Source organism: Ambystoma mexicanum, chromosome 2p (genome assembly GCF_040938575.1).
Source record: "Ambystoma mexicanum isolate Mex_15411 chromosome 2p, UKY_AmexF1_1, whole genome shotgun sequence".
In the NCBI taxonomy this organism is placed as follows: domain Eukaryota; kingdom Metazoa; phylum Chordata; class Amphibia; order Caudata; family Ambystomatidae; genus Ambystoma; species Ambystoma mexicanum.
This window is the reverse complement of record NC_090923.1, coordinates 675477704-675497523: the sequence shown is the minus strand read 5'-3', so window position 1 is coordinate 675497523 and position 19820 is coordinate 675477704. Positions and strand designations below refer to the sequence as shown.

Sequence of the window (19820 nt, the reverse complement as noted above, 5' to 3'; positions counted from 1 at the left end):
CCACCAATAGGCACAGAACCCCTTGGGTTTCCACCAAACGCCTCACTGATTTAAGAGACCTCCCTCTAGCTCATCAAACCACAAAACTCCCCACCCCTCCCTGAACATGGTTGATCCAAAAAGAAGAGCCATTTTGTCTCAGGGTTTTCCAACGGTCCGCCACGTCCAGGGTAGTAACAATTCCTGGACAGGTAAATAACGTCTAGGCCTCTGATGCCCCTCAAGTATCTGTCCCCGGCGAGGTATTTAACTTCATACACTTTCACGAGCCAGGCACTCTGTCTGTTAGGTCCCTTTAGGCGCCAGTGCTTTTCCTTCGCAGCTTCCCCCATCATTTCTGTCATTACCCTCCGAATATCCTCTTCGGTGACTAGTTTGTAGCCTGTCGGGTGATAAAGTGACAGTAAGGTGACTGATGACAGACGAAAGGAAGGCATCTTGCCATGCGCTGCGGCGTGGGAGGAGTGTAATAGGATGGAAGGAGAGAATGAACTAGGAAGTACAGACAAGGGAACGGAGGGGGGAGGCCTCCTTCTGAGGTGAGGATAATCCAATGCAGTGGGTAAAGGAGACAGGAGGTGGAACTGCAGCGCCGTAGAGGCCCTTATAGGAGGCCGGCGTTGCCTGCCGGCTCACATACCCAGTCATCATATCAGAGCCTCAGCCAATTTGCAGAGGTGGGCTCAGCGAGAAACAGGGTGTTTCAGTCCTCGAGGTTGAGCGGTGGCCATGTTGGAAAGGCACATCAACAAAAAGTTGTACCTGTGTCTAGTATCCTTGGCTCTCAGAACCAGGTTTTAGCAGTTCCTGCACCCTTTCTTTTTCTGAGGGCAGGGGCTAGCTATTATTACTTCAATCAAAAATCGTTGATACCAAAGATGCATTCTTTCCAGGGATATAGTATTGTGACCACATTGTCATATGACAAGGAGTAAGTGGGGATGACCATGGGATACTAGCCGTTCTTACCACAAGCCCATTTTCTGCTAGCTTAAGAGGTGAATGGGGACCCTGTGGTCCCCCAATAATCACCATCAGAAGCAGACAGAAGACCATATCGCAGCACATGTATGATACACCAGAAAGACATGCATTTATGCACACACAAACTCTGAAGGCACAGGTGAAAAGGACATATGCAGGCACATTTACAGACAGGCAACAAGATACCTAGTGCACACATGTACAGCGGATTGCCCTCCTAATTGAAGTCCCTACCAGTGCCTGTGATACAGCTTGCAACTACCTCTTGAATCCCACTCTGGGCTAGGTCAGCGACCGCAACAGATCAAACTCTCAACAGATTCTTCAATCGCTCAGTCTGGTCAATGTTGGCATCATGGGTACACTCTAAACAGCGTTCTCTTTTCCCAGCTTCGTCCTTTCTATTCCACTTTCCCACAGGATCCTGCCAGGCGTTTCCCCCTTCCTAAAAGGTTTTTGCCCAATTGACTTCGGCCTAGCCTGGCTCCCTGAATGACTCTTCTTGTATTTGTATTTTATTGAATTTATATAGCGCTTTAATCCAAACTGCTGTACATAACAAGAAGCATAAGTTGGTAATTGAATCACAACTCAAACAGTATAAGGAACAATTTACATTATTGCTGATGTGCAGAGCAAGTGGAGAGGGACAAAGGGATAGGGGAGAGACAATAAACGGGTAATAATTGAAACACAAAATGAAACAGTGAAAGGAACAATTAACATTATTGGTGAGGAGGGAGGGGAGAGGGACAAAGGAATAAGAGGGAGTGGGAGGTACAGCAATATAAGATGGTGATTGAATCACAACTCAATGGACGAACAGTTTACATTATTGCTGGGGTGAGGAGGGAGGGGAGAGGGACAAGGGAATGGGAGGGAATAGGAGGGATAAGAGGAAGTGTCAGGGAGTTAGATGGGAGGGTGAGAGGAAGAGGAAAGAGAAGAATAAGATTCGGTAAGAGCAGGAGGTGCTATAAAAGGGAAGTAGAGGGGAGGAAAAGGTGTAGAAGTGGAGAAGTAGGAAGAGAGGCAAGGGCGTAGAGAAGTAGAAGAGGGAGTGAGAGGTGTTAAGGGGGGAATGGAAGAGATAAGATTTTAGAGAAGAGCGAAAGGTAGGGTAGGAGGGAGGAGCGCGGATGGGTAGGGGGAGGCGGTTCCAGTGGAACGGAGCGAGTAGTTGCAAAGAGCGGAAACGGGACGAGGCGCAGGGAGGCGGTGGAGGGGAGAGTAGGAAGTGATCAGCAGAGCGAAGAGAGCAAGAGGGGGAGTAGAGAGTAAGAAGGGAGGTAAGGTAGGGGGGGCAAGACCATAGAGGGATTTCCCTCCGACATTGTGTTTTGTCCTCCTTCCAGGAAGGGGTTGGCTAAAAGTACTTACCTGCTTCAGAATATTTGTGTGAACTCTTGTTGTGAATAACCTTTTTCCTTTGCATTTAGAATCAGACTTCAGAGTTTGTCAAACAGTGGTAGATTAATGTCCACACCGTCCTAGTTACTACAGTCATCCAAGGGTGTAGGAAGTGTCCGTGTGCCTTCCCAAAAGGGTACTTACTGATTTAGAAATATTAGAGTGGGTATTTTGAAGTGTATGTGTGTGTTAATATTATATTGCCCCCCTTCTGAAGGTGGCTTACTCTGACTTAAATAAATTAATAATTGTTTAATCAAGAAACATTGTGTGTAAGAGTTTATTTGGATACTTCTCACAGAATCTCTGTGCAACTCCCCTACAGCTCACATTGACCCCTCTTGAGATAAGCCTGGCTGCTCAACACACTACTAACCTGTGTAGTACAGACCTATACCAAAGGTTGGGTTCCTATTGCCAGGAGGTCATGGTTGTTGTAGTGCACCCAAAGGGTACTGCATACAATCTTGCCTAACACTCATACACACACTTATGACCTCAGCACTGGCTGATGATGCCCTGAGGGGTACCACCAGAACAGCCATGTAGCGGAAAAAAGTGGAAGAGGGGGTTAGTTAACTTGCTCTTAGCTGAGGAATTCATGTAATTTAATGCTACTGCTGTTCTTGTCACACTCATTTTGGAGACTTTCTGGTTGGGGGTCACTGGAGCATCGCATTGTAGTCACACAATCTACTCCAATAAGCCTAAAGGTCGTGAATATCAGTTTCCTGTAAGCGAGGGTACTGGCTGCTGCTTTGAGCACAGCAGGCTTTAAGGGTCCTAGTTCTATCGAGACACTGTTTGATTTTCCGTGTTGCAAATTTGTGTTGCTTCTGTTACAGTCAGGGGCAATGCAAGTCTGCCAATAAACCCTCAACAACCTCACTAAGTAGTCTACTCTGCAGTGCCTCCATTATTGAAACAAACCAACCGATATCAGAAATGGAAGGCCACACAGTCATTTGAAATCTGGGAATTCCTGCCGAGTGGATGGAAGCAAAACGGATGGCAGGGCTTTGAAATTTGCCATGCCCGTCAAAATTCATCAAGTTCAGTCTACACAGCCAGCGGCCCTCGAGTCAGTCCAGGTTTTCACAACCCATAACTGCAGAAAATGTTATCAACTCAAACCGCTTCAAAATATTGGGTGTCAATTTAAAACAAGTCACTGGCAGTGACCCAGCTAAACTTTCTCATACAACTTCCCAAACCGGTGACCTTCCTCTTCTACATGCTTTAACTGCAGAGTCTATCAGTCTAGCACACCCTGCCCACCTTTCTTACAGAGCAATGCGCAGAAAGGCCTAAATTGGCAGAAAGGCGCTATAGAAGACCACTTTACACTACATTTTGAATAGTTCATTCTGCCCACTCACTATATTCTATTGACGGTTATTAAAGCTGAAACACCCATGTGTGTTCATTTGTCCAATAACATGTTGCTATGTATTTCATGGAAATGTTTTTTGACATTTATGAATAAACCAGAATGAATTCATGTTTTAATCACTACCAATGCAGAATATCCATAGACTTACTTAATACCAAGTCTAGGGGGATGAAACAAACCAGGCCACCTCTTACATGCCAGTGGATAGTCTTCAAAATAAACATGTGATAGTTCCAAACATGGAATAGTTCACAGCATGTAGCCAGTGTACTACCTGTAGAGGCTGTGTTATTATGGCACTGGAATCAGAGTTACTTTGTAGTTACCGGCAGGCCGTATAACTACAACTCGAAGTTGTTTTAGACAGCAATTACCTGTTGAGGGGGGAAAGCGTTTTCCTTTTATGCCAGTAAATTTAGCGTTGTTGGGTAGTTCAGGTCAATGTTCCTTATGTAGATGAATACATAGAGTGCTCCAGATGAGATTTATAGTATCAAGTTGGGAGTAAAAAAGAAATCCCCATTCCCGATGGGAGTATTTTATAAGAGTACATTTCTTTTTTTTTACTGTATTACAGAAATGTAATGTAATAAAAATGTCTTTGCACCTAGTTATTCATGCACAATAAAACATATGCTATGTCTTCAGATCGGGCAGTAATAAGAATAGTTTCTTACTGTGGTTCTACGTGTACCACTGGCCCAAACATATCCATGCAGTTGTGTGAGTGAAAGCATGTGCTTAGGCTCCTTATGTGTCCGTTTCCTAGATTTGTTGGGAGGATTTCTACTCCCCACCTTTATTTCTTGGGAGTATTTGCCTATTTTTAGGGAGTCAAAGTGACTGATGACATGCATTACTTACCGTAACAGCATTTCTGATGATTGTATCTGCTTAGTCACATGCAGTGCATATAGTCCGACATCCAGTGGTTACCGCATAATATTGCATATTGTCTTTCGTGGATCGAAAGGGGATGTCGACATGGGCATGCCTGTAACACTATCCGTGACGTGTAGTGTACCCAAATTCACTCACGCGTCGAGGTGCCTCCGATTGTTTTTTTTTTTCTGCCATGAGGGAGCCTAATGACTCGTGAGTGAGTACATAAAAGAGAAAGTAGTAAGACGCCTATGTCCCTTCCACCCTAGCGGGGAGGAAGGGTGGTCACATGTGAATCTAAGCAGATACAATCATCAGAAATGCTATCACGGTGAGTAATGCATGTCTTCTAACGCTTGTTAATCTTCTTAGATTCACATGCTTTGCAGAGACTAGCGAGCAGTACCCGGAGTTGGAGGTGGGTTGTGAGAAGGAACAGTAGTGAAAAGATGTCTTAGTACTGCTTGTCCCACCTGAGAATCAGACCTAGAATGAGTGTCTAGGCAATAGTGTTTTGTAAAGGTGTGTACAGATTGCCGCTTTGCAAATAGACCCTAGGGGAACATTTGCAATGAATGCAACGAAAGCCCCAGTGCTTCGACTGGAGTGTGCTCTAGGCTTGAATGGCAGTTCTCCCTTAGCAAGAGAGAAACTGTGTGTGATGAAATTGACAATCCACTTTGAGATGGCCGATTTAGAGACAGGGGCCCCTTCTCTACCAGCTGCCATTGAAACGAAAACTGAAAGGGCCTGTAGTTCACCAACTCTTCTTATAGAAGTGATAGCCACTAGGAAGGCTGTCTTATCAGCAAGATCCTTTAGACTTGCCTTATGACACCTCACCCCAGCAGTATTATGGTGGGCTGTCTTTTTAACCCTTCTGGCATCACACTTCCCAAATCTAAATCTCACACTGGTTGAACTCTTCTTAGCTTGCAAAGCCTCACTATGAGAGCAGAACTTTACTCTTCATTGAGGTGTGGTCTACCATACCCCTATTCTGCATTAGATATTGATGTTGGCAGGATCCACAATCCTTCCATAGGTGACTGCAGGGAAACCGAAATGTATTCCCTTAGAAGCTGAATGAATTAGAAGAGGCAATTGTTTGTTTCATCGTCACTGTAAAACGCCACGTTTTGTCAGTTGAATACTTCATGATGGAAAATTACACAATATGCACTGTAATATAAACACAAAATTGTGATTGTCAATTGAAAATGACAAAGTAGCACTTTGCTGCCACTTTTATACCATCATCTGCCAAACAATACTACTAGTTTTCCCCGCTTGATCTTATTTATGGTCCAGAGGACAAGCTTTTGCTAATGTGGTCTTAACAGCAAGTAACGTTTCCTGGGAAATAGGATTTCCACACCATTGCGATAGCAGTTTTAGAGTGGATGCCTGATTTTGGCAAGGAATTCTACAGAACTGGAGTCGTCTAGTTTCAGGGGAATCTTCAGGGGAGTTCCCCATCTCCCCAATCTGGAATTGGTGTATGTGAAACTTTGACAAGTACTGAGGGGTGTCTGGCGGTAGGGAGGTGATGAGACATAGTAATAAAATTGTCACCCTAGTGACTACTGTACTCCAGGTCCATAGGTTCCTTTCCTACACACGTCCACCCTCAAAACTTAGCCTTCAGTCGGGTACAACCTAGGTAGATAGGAATGGGCTATGCAGCCCAGCCAGGGATTAGGCAACTCGACTGTGCCCAGTCATGCAACCTATTTTGCTAAAAATAAAACTACAGTTTTTTTGCGTGTTTAAAATATGCTACGATCCCATCCCCATAAGGCAGAATGTCAAAGGATGGAGGAAAGGGGCCATATACTAGGAGTTCCCAAATGTCCCTTTGCTATATGGGAGGACATCCACTCCTGTTTTTCTTGGAATTCTGGGACTTGTAGCAAAATGTTTTCAATGGGGAATTAAAAAAATCTTCCAAGTCCCAGATATCCAAGGGGGGGGGAAACAGGACTTTATAACCAGTGGAAACTGGAGTACAGTAGTTAACTTTGGTGAGTAACCTTTTTCTTTCTATTGCTGTGTGGGACGCCTTCCCTATATTAACAGGTATTCCTTTACCATCCACCCAAACTTCGCATATTTTGGAGATTGGGGCTGCTCATGTAGTCTACAACAAACAAAAACATATTTCTGCATGCTGACCATTTTAGGAGTTGAGCACCAGCAGTGCTGGAACATGTGAAGGGACTCGTAGATTTAGTTTTCTATGTGTATACAAATGTCAGTTAAAGGATGATTGTACATCTGTGGATGATGCCCTCTCTGAAGCAGTGTTGTACTAAAGAGGTTTTTCCACGTCTCTTTTGGGTGTAAATTCTGCATGAATAGACTTTCGTTTGAATCTCACACATAATGAATCTTCGTTCCAGGTAAGTGATAAGTCAAAGAAATGCCAAGTTTCAACCTATTCTCTCACACATTGATTTTTGTGAATCACTTGGCATGTGCTACGAGGTGTCAGATTTGGCTGCTATAGTAGTGTAATCCCAGTGAACACTAGGGTAATTTATTTGTATGCTTGGCTAGCTCCATGGAAATTGTTACACACTTGGCCGGTATTAACATTAAAAGTTAATTGGTTAATTCTTTTAAATGGTGATTTCTGCTTGCTTTAAATTAAGCCCTTTTCACCAGAATATTGCATAGTCACTGCCCACTTTCCCTTATACATTTGTTTAATTGTTTGTTTTCTCTTCTGCCCAGCCCTCATTGGCCAATGGCAACAAGAATCAAAGGAAAAGGTGATCTCTCTACTGCTGTCCCACCTACCCTTATTGCAGCCTGGAAACACAGAAGCCAAGTCGGAGTACATGAAACTGCTGCAGAAGGTCCTAGGGTACTCCATCGAGAGCAACCTGTTCACAGAAGAGAGTCGGCAGCTGTTATCCTATGCCCTCATCCATCCTGCCACTACTATCGAAGATCGCAATTCCCTGGCTCTTTGGCTCAATCACCTGGATGAACGACTCTCCAGCAACTACATGACCCAGAGCCGCAGCAGACCAGACTCTATCTACCACCCTCGTCAAGGCTCAGATGAATGGCAGAGTGATACCAGCCTGGGTGAGTCAGGGCACGGCTGGCAGGAGAAGCCCCCGAGGGAAAATGGACACCTATCTTTCCATTCTTCCATTTCTGTGCCATCCACCATCAACAGTGTGGGAAGCAGCACTAATGCAGGTGAGGTGTGCAAGCATGTGTTTTCTTGGGACATCCTGATGCATGTGTGAGCAATGTCTCTAGTCTGACATGCCAACAGATCGTAGTAGGAGAGGCCTTTGCAAACATAGATGCCCTCTCAAAGAGCTTTATTAGTGGTGGTACACTAGAGATAGGAAGTTGCATGATTGGAACAGAGGTAGCATTGTCTTGCTACAGCGGAGAGGTAATCATTGCCTTCATTGTTGTTCACTCGGGTATTGGAACAAACACCAACAGTTCAGTGCTCTTCGTCTTGCAGAATTGATGAAGGTGGTTTGTATTCCTTTTAAATTCCAGCATGAAGCGGACACGCCATAGCTTTTAATCCAAGATACGTCTATGTCCAAACTCAAACACTTCCAGCCATATGGGCATTACCTACTTATTGTAGCTCCATGAGCAATGTTAAGCATTGAACCAATAGCTGTGCGCTGTTGGTCTCGGAATGGAATTCCGGGTCTCTGAAAATGGACAGTCTGCATTATTTCATGATGCTTCTTTACGCAAGCCCTCAAAAATTCTATAAATGAAAAGCAAAGTAAGGCGAAAAGCACTCCTCGTTTAGGTGAACATCCTAGTTTTAATTTCCAACAGGTATGATTTCAAGCAGTTGGTTGAGAGAAATAATCGGCTTGAGCCTCCCAAGTGCAAAATGCATATTGCACTGGTTCAAAAAAGTGACGAGTGCAAGCACATGTTTTTCGACTGTACATTTGTTCAGAAATTTTGGCAACCTAACACTTTCCTTAGCTATTATTTTATTGGGTTGCATTGCTTTTCGTGCTCATGTGGTAAATGATTCATGTATGTTGTATGACTTATACATTGCTATGGCTTTCAAGTTAATTGCTGCTAACTGGAAACAATTTAACAATCTTTATATCACAGGATAGTGTAACAATATTTGTCGGATACAAAAGCTTGAACACTGTGTGGCTAACCGTCTTGATGCCAAATGTGTAAATTTTACTGACTATCTAGCCTTTCACAACATGTCTGCTCATGGCTCATAAATTGTTTATTCTGCATGTTTTAAATGGCAATTTAATTTTAGTATGTGGTTTTTAAACAGTATAGACTCAATTAAGATTATCGGGCTCCTTCCCCTTCCTGTTTCTTATTGAGCCATGTCTGTCCCTTGTTTTCCTGTGTTGGTCCATTTGGTATTTTCTCGAGGTTTGTAGTTCGGATTTACCGGTAGTAATCAAATGTAATATTCTTGATTATATCAGTTCCATAGGTATCTGCATCACTTTCAGATCTTCTTTTTGGATAGTTGATTAACCTGATGCTGAGCCATTTATGTTGTTTTTTTTATTTTTTATTTTATTTTCGCATCTTTGTTACAGCCATTGTTCCTCCTTCCTATGTTGGTATTTTATTGCTTACTCTTGTATTGGATATATCTTGGCATGATGAACTGTTCACTTATCTGTATGTTCATACTCTAATCATTTAATAACATTAATAAACAAAATAATGTATAAAAAAATGGGACAAGTGCATGCATATGTTAAAGTGCAGAATGCATTTAGCGCTTTAGCTGAATTGAATACAATTCTACTTATTCAAAAGTCCACACATCGGGCACCAGCCATTCCTCAGGTGAGCAGCCATAGTGCAGCAAAAGCAATCATTGCATAATAAGGAAAGGTGATTACTTGTACTCTAATGGGAGTGAGGTTATTCTAGTCTGTGAATGCCCTGCTCTCTAACACTACTCATCCTGCCATTTGTGTATATGTATGCAATCTTTTTGCATGGTAGCAAATTGCACCTACCACCGTCACAAAATTCTTATTGAAAGCCATTCATCAGAACACTTAGAAAGCAGCTTTTCGTACGACTGTCACATCTGTGCTCAAGTTAGAAACTGATTCCCTGGATATTGGCCTAACTGTGAACAGTTGAGTTTGCCTGTCGCAGTGGATTATTCAGTTTTTGTAGTTCAGTATTGCAAGATAAAGATGTTCTACGTCTGCCTGCCCCTCACCAAATCGTATCGAGCACCACAATTTAATTATTACAATAGGACCTACTTCCAAGTTGAGGTTTCTAGTTAAACACCCTTTAGCAACTTTACATACAATGATGAAGGAACATCTTGAGACCCTGCCATAGTTACTGCATTGAACATTTACAATGGTTGTTCGATGTTAAAGTCTCTATGCAGATCACAGGCTCTGATATCTGCACCTGTAAAATGTAGTTTATTACACTATATTCAATGATTGTCTAATTTTAAATGTTTTGTATTAAAAAATGTGTGCTTAAGGTTCTTATCTTTGTAACCAAATGCACAATACATTTTAAAAAATCACCTCGAATCATTGAAGGATCCCTTGAGTCGAGGGAAAGTTCCTTTGAGGACTGAGTCATCAACTTAGACACCGAACGACTCGACATCATCAGGGTCGAAAGGTGCGTCATCGACGCCATCAGCGCTGAAAATGTATGAGAAGCTATCTACGCTTGGAGCATCGAGCTCCTCGACGCCACAGGTGTCGAAGCAGTCTATGCAGCTTGAGAGGCAGTCGACAGAATCAGCGATTTTGGCTCCCATAACCACAAATATTGATGACGATATAGACTACAATGTATAATATATGATCCTTTGCCCAGGTCTGACTATTTCAATACTCCTACGGCCCGTCCCCTTTCCTGCATACTTGTGGGACATTACGTCCTTCGAAGTGTTGTAAGGTGTGGGATAAAACGCATACCGGGCTGCAGCTCAACAAGAGGATTGATGCTTGCTACAAGTTTCACACCTCGTAAGAGAGCCTTATCAGCTTGTCCACTCCCTTCGTCAACAGTGATGTCAGCAGCCACCCTCCAGTCCAAACCGGCCTCTGCAACTTCCACGGCAGCGGCCCAAATCCTCTCCAAAGAGGATAACCTCCTGGACACTTTTGGCAAGAATGTTTTTTTCCAATTCGGCTTTCAACTTCGTTAAGCTAACACTGAGCTCATCCTGGCAGCAGCCAATCTGAGGCTGTGGAAGGAGCTAGCCGATTTCCAGGAGTGTATTCCTGCAGATAGGTTAGATGACTTTAAAGCCGGTTTGTTGGATGCCAAAGTGTTGGCACAGGATTTACTGGAAGCTGCGGTGCACCACCTAGATACCTCTGCTCGAGCCTTATGGTTGGCGTTGACATTTCCCGCCAGGCGTGGCCCACGCAAAGAAGTTCTCAAAGGAAGTGCAGGACAAAGTGCTGGACCTTCCTTTTGTTGGCAAGGAATTGTTCCATTCTTCTACAGATGAGGAACTTGCAAAGACTAAAGCGAGTACCCAAACCACCAAATCTTTATCAGGCCTGGCAAAAGCTCCAGCTAAGGTCCCTTGTACACAGTCTGGGTCCCAAACTCTCTCCTTCTCTGGATTCTTCGGTTTCGGGAGCGCCGTGCAAGCAACAACGGCAAGGTGGTCAGTTTTTCTCTTGGCCATCAGCCTCCTCTCCATGGACAGGTAGTCTCCCTGCCAACAAATCCTCAAAATATTTTTTGACTCTTGCACGAGACTGCGGTGCGACGACCGATCTCGTCTCATCTGGAGGCGTGGCAGACTATCACTGAAGACCGGTGGGTTTTGGCCATTGCTCGGGTGGGCTTTCACTTGCCTCTTCCCCCTGACCCACCCTTCAACACTCCCTTCTGGCAGATCGTGTCTGCCTCCCTCAGAGCTGAGGTACAGAAACTTCTAGACCTCAGAGCGGTGGAGCCTGGTCCCCTCAGCGAGCAAGGGGAGGGCTTCTACTCCATCTGTTCAGTGCCCAAACTCAACCAGGCTGGCCTGCGCACCATCCTCTATCTTTCCCACTTCAATCTTTCCCCAAGAGAAATTCAAGATCACGCCTTGCCAACAAAATCCTCTCTTCAGAATGGTGACTGGCTCAGTGTAGTGGACCTTCAGGACGCATATATGCACATCCTAATATGGAGCCTGCACCGGAAATATCTGCGGTTCTCCCTAGGAGAGGAACACTTCCAGTTCCGTCTGCTCCCTTTTGGTCTCTGCTCAGCACCGTGTCTCTTTACGAAGATGTCGGTCATCGCAGCTTTCCTCAGGCTACAAGGCGTTCATGTATATCCATATTTGGACGATTGAATACTGAACAGTCCTTGCCCACAGACTGCATTGTTCAATCTCCAGTCTCTCCTCCAGCTCCTGGTCCACCTTGGGCTGTTGCGTGAACAGGCGGAAATCTCCCATGACAGTCTCAAGACCTGATTTTCCTGGATTTCTGTTGGAATACGGTCAGTACCAAGGTGTTCCTAACGGCGGACAGGATCGAGGACCTATCAACCACATGTCAGCTCTTCCTCCAGACTTCGCACATGACTGCTTGGTGGTTTTAAAGACTTCTGGGCGTCATGGCTTCTTGTATGCTAGCCCTCCCTCTTGCACGTCTGAAGATGAGGCGTACTCAGCTGGCTCTTCAGAGATCTTGGTCTCAGGCTTTGGACCCAGATTCCAAGATGATCCCAGTTCCATCCTGCATGACGTTGGATCTACAATGCTGTTCCTCGATCAGCAACCTTTCACTGGGGGCCTCTTTTCAGGAGCCCTGCCCACAAGTGATAGTTATCACGGACTCCTCCTTTTTGGGGTGTGGCGCGACGCTGTCTCATTTCAAAGTATTCGACCTTTGGACAATTCAGGACATGCAGTTTCATATCAATTATCTGGAACTCCTGTTTTTTTTTTCTGGCGCTCAAAGCTTTCCAGCCATCTATCACGAACAAGGTAGTCCGTATTCACACAGACAATTCTGTGGTGATGTTTTACATCAACAAGCAGGGTGGCACCAAATCACCTCTCCTTGTGGACCTAGCCATACAGATTTGGAAATGGGCCATCCAACACAAGGTTTGGCTCCTAGCTGTACACATCCCGGGTTACATCAATGTAACTGCAGACTCACTCAGCTGCCAGTCAGCAGCCAGTTACGAGTGGGAATTGAACAGCGATGTCCTCTCCAACCTTTTTTGCCAATGGGGAACTTGCATTCTGCTTGCACAGCCCACTCTGGTCTCTGCCAAGTATAACATCTGGTTGGGAAGTCCCAGATTTTTTGTTCTGGGGGCTGAACTGTTGACAATCAAGCCTTCTACTTCCATGTTAACCTTCTGGTAAGCTGGAGCATAACTGAAGCCCATCACGCAACCACCAACTGACTAATTCCAGCACTTCAGTAAGTACCAGAAATTCCTAGCGGGTAATACACCTGTTCTAAGAGCACAATTCATTAGCCATCTTTCTGGTCAGTGGTAGTCTTGAATGTATGATCACCGACTCTACTGGCCCTTGCTTAGAGTCCCCTCTAAACCTTCCATGGTTTGTTGATCTCTGCTCTCTTACCATCCTTCATTTCTTCTGGTTCACTTATATTTTCTATCTCAGACTATGTTCTGGTTAACGCCTTACAATTTCACAATGCACCACCTTATGGACTAGCTAAGGGCACTGTTTAGACTACATGTGTCACGGGCATAGTATAAAAAGCTATTAACATAATCTAAAATGTTGTGTATAGAAAGTGCTGATTACCAGTTTGTAGCAGTAGGAAGTGTATAGGGGGGTGTAAATCGTTCAATTGAAGGTCAGAGAAGAGTCTAGATGTTAGCCCCTGGGTATGCATGGTTAAGGACTATTGGCAATAGTGCCCGATAGATTGTTGAGCAGGGTAATTAATTCAGTAATGTATTAACCCCAGGAGTAGTGGGTCACTTCTGCAATCAGATAATCCTGTTCTAAATTAGTGAAAATCATGTATCGGAATTGGGACAATATTCTCTAGATGTCTGTAGTCTTTGTTTAAATCATACACTCCATGTTTGAGACTAACCTGTAGTTCCTGTGGCGTGTCAGGGATCTGTTGCTTTCAATATGGACAGGTGGGGGGGGGGGGGTTCAGCTCTTAAGTTCACTTGTTTTGTAACAATGAGTTTGGTAAATCGGTAAATTCGTTACATTCTCACTTGATGCTTACCGTTTACGAGACTCGGAGTTTAAGCAAAGTATGACTGCGGGTACTTCAATGATGATGCTCAGTTTAGCACCTGAGGCATTTTTTTTCCATGGGCGCAGTATTTCCAACTGAACAAAGTAGTCCTCGAAACATTATCAACAGTTTCCTCAGACATGTACAGCAATTTATAAAATCTTTTGAGCTCATGTTTATTTTATTGGGGACACTTGTTGTTCAGGACCCATCTTCAACTCCCCAAGTGCTAACACCCTCCAACACCTTAAATCTGTATGCCAATAGCTGCACCTTCTTTTGTGAACTGGTTTGAATAAATGCTAATTATGGCTGCAAATTTGCACTTGTCACTAGCTTGCAACTTGAAATATGCTCCCTGGATGTTTTACCTTTTCAAACAGAAGTTCATCTTTTCCTTGGGTAAATTGTTGAAAAGCGTTGCCAGTTATGAGATGATATCTAGCCTTTTCATTTCATGGAGTTGGGGAAACCATTTTCTATTTGAGGAAGTTGCACGAGAAGCACAAATGAGTCTATGGCTAGCAGACAGTTTATTTAAGGCATTACTACTGAGAGAGGAATTTGTTTGGTCTTAGAACAGATGACATGAGGAACCTTCCAGCAGGAATGCTTTGGCACTCATTTCATGCTGTAACACATGTTTAAGTTGCTGGTAAATGCTTCAGCTGTGCCCTGCACTCAAAGAACAGCCTTTTTAATTTCAATCCCCCAGCCCCCAGCTGCAATGTGGGAGTGAAAGGACCACCTGTCTGTACACCAGAGGCTTTGCTAATCTTCATTTACGCAGTCAGTAGATACAGCAGGCCAATCACTCCTATTCAGATTGCCCAGAGTGGACTTGCATTGTATACGGAGTTATAAGGAATGGAGAAGCTGAATAACTCCACCAGAATACATTTAGCTAGTATTCTGTGCCTTTCTACTCGCTTCACCCATCCGATAGCAGTGAGATGTTGTTTGTGAGGATTGACTGTGCAACGTAAACTTTAGAGTGCCTGCAGACCTGACTATATCACCTTTAAGACTTTCAGCAATTGGGAATTCTTAAAGCATATTTTACAAGTCTGAGATGAAGAGGTATGCAACTTCATAAAAAGGGGCTGGTGATGGAGGCTGTTCATGACGTCAGCCAATTTACAACTGCAGAAGGATGTATGCAGTCTGGCTCCTTTCTTGGGTTTCAGCGTTTACTTGATGGATGTGGGTGTGATTTTAAAACCTCAAGTTGTATCTAGGCCCCACTCTCCTGTGCTGACCCTCCTCCCGCGCTCTCTATGTGGAGCAAATTGAATTGGGAAGCAAGGCATGACCAACCGAAGAGCATTAAGCTAGGACCACACTTTGCGGTTACACAGGGACTGTTTTATGACGTGCAGCTACGGATGTGATTAAAGGCTGTGGCTCTTGGCAGATATTTTTTTAATGCCCGTTCTAATTGGAAAGGGGATGCCATGTGCAACTTGCAGAGACCTCTGAGCAAATGTTTGCTACAGAAGAAAAGAAATGTACTTGGATATATATTTCCCAGGCACACATTCCCAGGGATCGAAATTGAGAGTTGATAAGTCTGAGCTAAAAGTAGCTCCTGGGTATTGGGCATTCTCTGGCATGGATTCACATGCTCATGAATATTTCACGTGTCAGGCTGGGAATCCTCTGTAAAAGAAAAAAGTTTCACTTTCACTTACAAACTGTATTTCTCCTTTAAACAAATCACTGTCCTCTGGGTCATACTGCCCCATCCAATGACGGTCCTCTCCCTAAGCTGCTACTCCTGACAGCAATCTACAGATGTTTACTGCACGCTTCAGTGGTAGGAGTCCTTGAGTTTGCTCTGCGAGCTACTTCGAAGTTTTTCTGTTTTTACGGAAAAAGGTTCTATTTTTGTTTAAAAAATAGCCTGTGTGCTCTTTTCTCCATCTGCCAACAGCTGTTATCTGTTGTCAGTGAATTTCAACGCCTCTCTTCGAATAATCTAGAAAGCCATCTGGCCTATTTCGTGCCCTCCAACCATGACGGAGGAGGTGGTGGAGGGAAGGTTCATCTTTCATACCTGCACTAAGGTATGTAGTGTGCTCTATGGTGCCCAATGTCTTCCACCTTGATCTGGCCAGGCGCTGCCCATGCACTCCTCCACACCTCTATGGACACTTGTGCGTATAATCTTCACCAACTTCCTCCATGGGAGCTTCCAGCAATTCCAAGACTGTCTTCTCATCAGTCACCTTTGGCGTTGTGCTCCTGGGATGCGCACCACTATATCTATTCCTCAGTGTCTCTCCTATTACACTTGTGTGCATGCTTCTGCGTGACCTCACATTCCTCCCGTTGCCCTTCAGGGTCCCGTGCCTTGCTGGGGTGGCTTCCTGCAATCTCAGTGACTCGTCTGCTTAATGTCCCTAGGGACTGTTTGTCCAGTCCCTGTTGTGTGGCTCCCCTACATTGTGCTCGCTCACTGCACTTGACCATAGGATCATGGGCTCTGGCAGTTCCACCCACACAATGTGCTTAGTTTGGGTTGTATGACCTTGACTACAACTTCATCGCGCTATGCAGGGGGTGCTCCTACTACCCACAAGGCAGCAGTTTTCACTTCCCTAGGCCTGCCGTGTCACGGGCTAGCCCAGGGATAAGCCGCCCTCAGCAGTCAGCTGTGTCTTTCTCCGGCTGTATGTGAGTAAGTCCTTATATGGGACTAGGCAGCAGAGGGAGGGGACTGTCGTGGGCCCAGCTCTGACCCAAGTGCTCCAGCGCCAGCGTTAGCTCCACTCTTGGAGTATTATAATCTCCACCGCTGCGTTACCTGCAATATTACTCCAGAGGCCGTCCCCATCTACCAGCACGCCACTTGTTTTCACCATTCAGTCCATCTCCCATACGCTTCCCCGCTCCACGTGCCATGTATTGGGCTTCTCCACTCCTTTGTTCAGGTACTGCCTCCTCCATGGCTCTCGCCACACTCGGGTCCGCTCACGCAGCTGGTCAATCACGTCCCGACGCGAACCTGGGTATGCTTCGTCAGGTTTCCTCGCGTCCGCTCGCCTTTGAGGGATGCAGTTTACTTCAGCACTCCGAACAGACACTGGTTATCGGCACACTGTCGCCATCTTGAGTCCTCGTTGCACGCTGCCTCAATCTTCTGCGGCTCCGATTCTTGCCAGTCAGGCTCTCAACACTTCATTATTGCACCATGTTGCTCCCGCTTACGTCATGCCTCTGGTGATATGCTGGCCAGCTTTAACACACTCTGCAGTTTACGTTACAGGCAAGGATGCTATCAGATCAGCAGGAGCTAACCGAGACATGTCCTCACTGCATGGCTCTTAAGCCACATCCCCTTGGAGTTGGAGTTTAATGTACTTACGTCCTGTCCCCTTTCCTCCATACTGTATGGGTGTCTCTTCCTAGGGACGATGGACAGAACCTTTTTCACCAGAAAAAACTTCTTCCCCTTTAAATTTAGAGGCGTGCGGGCATGCGGCCCTGGGAGCATGCGCTTACCCTGACTCCGCCTGCCAGTGCCACTCCTCAGTCCCCTTTTCTGCATCAACGGGAATGGGACGGTTTCATCAGCGCTCCTGGGTTTGGTTTTGCCTTGTAATTCCATGCGCTCTTCCCCAGATTCTTCTCATCTTTTTGTCTTTGTCATCTAAGTACTTGGTCCTCCAGTGTCACGCTCCTCCCCTCTGCAAGTCGACTTCAGCAGGTTTCAGCAGGTGTCCAGCCTGCGAGGGACTCTTTCCACATCGGACCCCCATGCTCTTTGCTTCCGCTGGCTTGGCCCTGACCACGGCTGGCAAGGTTGCACTGCGTATGACTCGCTGACTCCACGCGCACTGAAGAACAGGCTAGCTAGGTGGAGAGAGCTCTTAGAAGCGTCGCCTCCAGAGGACTTGAAGTTTGTCCAGCAGAGATCGAGGCCCAAGGGAGGGCCGTTATTTTCCAACGCACCCTGTAAGGGCGACTCCTTCCCGAGGAAACACCCAAGCGGGAGGAACTTCGTGGGTTCTTTTACCAGCTCACGCACCAAGGCTAACCCAGCTACCGGCCTTATGGCCGAGGGGGGTCTTCAGACCCTACCGGTATCAGTACTGAGGGAACCGCAAGGTTATTCTACCTGGTCTATACATGAGGGGCTTCGCCCTAGGACCGGCACCATGTCAGAGGGAGCGCCTGCACCCAGCACTACCGGCGACGATGCCGAGGGCTGTACGCCTTCCAGACCTAGACCTCAGGTGTGGGATAGGCCTCCTGTTCCAACACCAAGATTCTTGCGCGAGGCCGTGTCCGGAGGTCCATAACTCGAAACTTTGGCAAGCAGCCCGACAAAGTGGCCGCCGTGCCCGACAACATGGCCGCTTGTCCGATGCAACCCTAGGAACAGAGCAGGCGAGTGAACAAGCTTCAAGGTGGGACTGGTATGTGGCCTACAGTGTATCCATCAGTAGCGCAGGGCAGAATCCCCCTGCAATCCAGACTGAGTGTGCTTCTGCCCCAGCAGCCCCCATCATCTCCGTCAGTATCCCCTGCCTCCTCTTCAGCCTCCGAGGACCGATTCTTCTAAAGGTTTTTGGAGCGGATGCAAACCCCCCAGATGGGTGCCATCCTAAGGAATGTAGTCGGGGATTTGCTCCCCTCCGGTCACTCCACCGGTGCCCATAGTCATTCCTCCCATGGCTCCGGCACCACAGGCCCCAGCACAGCCCCCGCTGCCGGCTCCTTTGAATCTGCCCCCAGTGCAGCCAGTTCCGAGCCAACCTCTGTAGCAGCTTCCGGTGTCCACACTGCAGCTCACGGCGCCCAACACTCCTCCCACAGTGGACCAGCCGGACACCCCGGCGAATACAGACGACGAGGAGAACCCTGACACGCCGTCGCCAGCGAAGGCCCTTCATGACAGGCTTTCAGGTTTGGCAGAATATCTGGGCCTTCCTCATCCTGAGGTAGAGCAGCCTGAGGAGGGGGACTAGGCAGAGGTCCTCTGCCTTAAACCCCCTACCAAGACTGGTGTCCCGATGCAGAAGGATGTCATCGCTCTGGCTGAGAAGGGTTGCTCAGCCTGTCAATCGGCGCCTCAATGCCAAGTATAGACCGATGGAAGGGAATACACTCTTGCTATTAACGCACACCCAGCTGCACTCATCTGTGATCGCTACAGCATCACTCTACTCTAAGCCTCAGTCGTCTTTGGCCACCTCGTCCTCGACACTGCTAGGCAAGGAGGAGAAGATCTTGGAGGCGTACGGGAAAAAGCTGTACTCGACGCCTCCATGCACCTGCGTCAAGCCAACGCAGCTGCCATGCTTGCAGCGGCTAACCAGAGGTGGTGGTGGGAAATTTTGTACTTCCTTCCGGAACTCCTAGCGCAGAGCCAGGCACGCTTTAAGGCGGGTCTAGGAGAAGCCAAGCTGGTAGCTCAAGACATCATGGAGTCCACAGTGGCCCACATGGATACCTCTTGCTGGGCCATCTGCATCGCCACAGACATGAGGACGGCCTGGCTTCGGGCTACAAAGTTCAACTCTGACCTCCAGGATCGCATATTGGACCTTCCTTTCGAGGGTAGTGACCTTTTCCACTCTACCATAGACGAGGAGTTGGATAAGAACAGCTTGCAAACCACTAAGTCTTTATGTATTCTTACGAAAGCCACGCCCAAAGCGTGCTCCCAGTCGCATCAACGCTCGGATAAGGGGTAGGTGTTGGGTGGGTTCCGGGGATTCCAGGACCAGCGATAGAGATAACCTGACCCCTCGCTGAGTCGGCACCGGTGCAAGCTACAAAAAGGGGGCAGGGGAGCAAGGGCTTCTTCCAGTCCCCCTCCTCAGCACCAGCCTCAGACAGAAAAAATGCATGAAGCATCCCTCTGGGTCCAAGTGTCTCCAGTTGGGGGGTGGAGGGGAAACGAC

The 19820-nt window shown here is 46.4% G+C and overlaps 1 protein-coding gene across 5 annotated transcripts in view; it reads left to right on the top strand.

Annotated features, from left to right (window-relative positions):
• The window catches only part of SAMD4B (sterile alpha motif domain containing 4B), a 1200154-nt gene that overhangs the window by 98186 nt on the left and 1082148 nt on the right, over positions 1-19820 (top strand). For all 5 annotated transcript variants that reach the window (XM_069644257.1, XM_069644253.1, XM_069644254.1 and 2 more), the window contains exon 3: positions 7406-7882. In XM_069644257.1, the coding sequence (XP_069500358.1) occupies positions 7406-7882 (477 nt within the window). The remainder of the gene's footprint in view (positions 1-7405; positions 7883-19820) is intronic.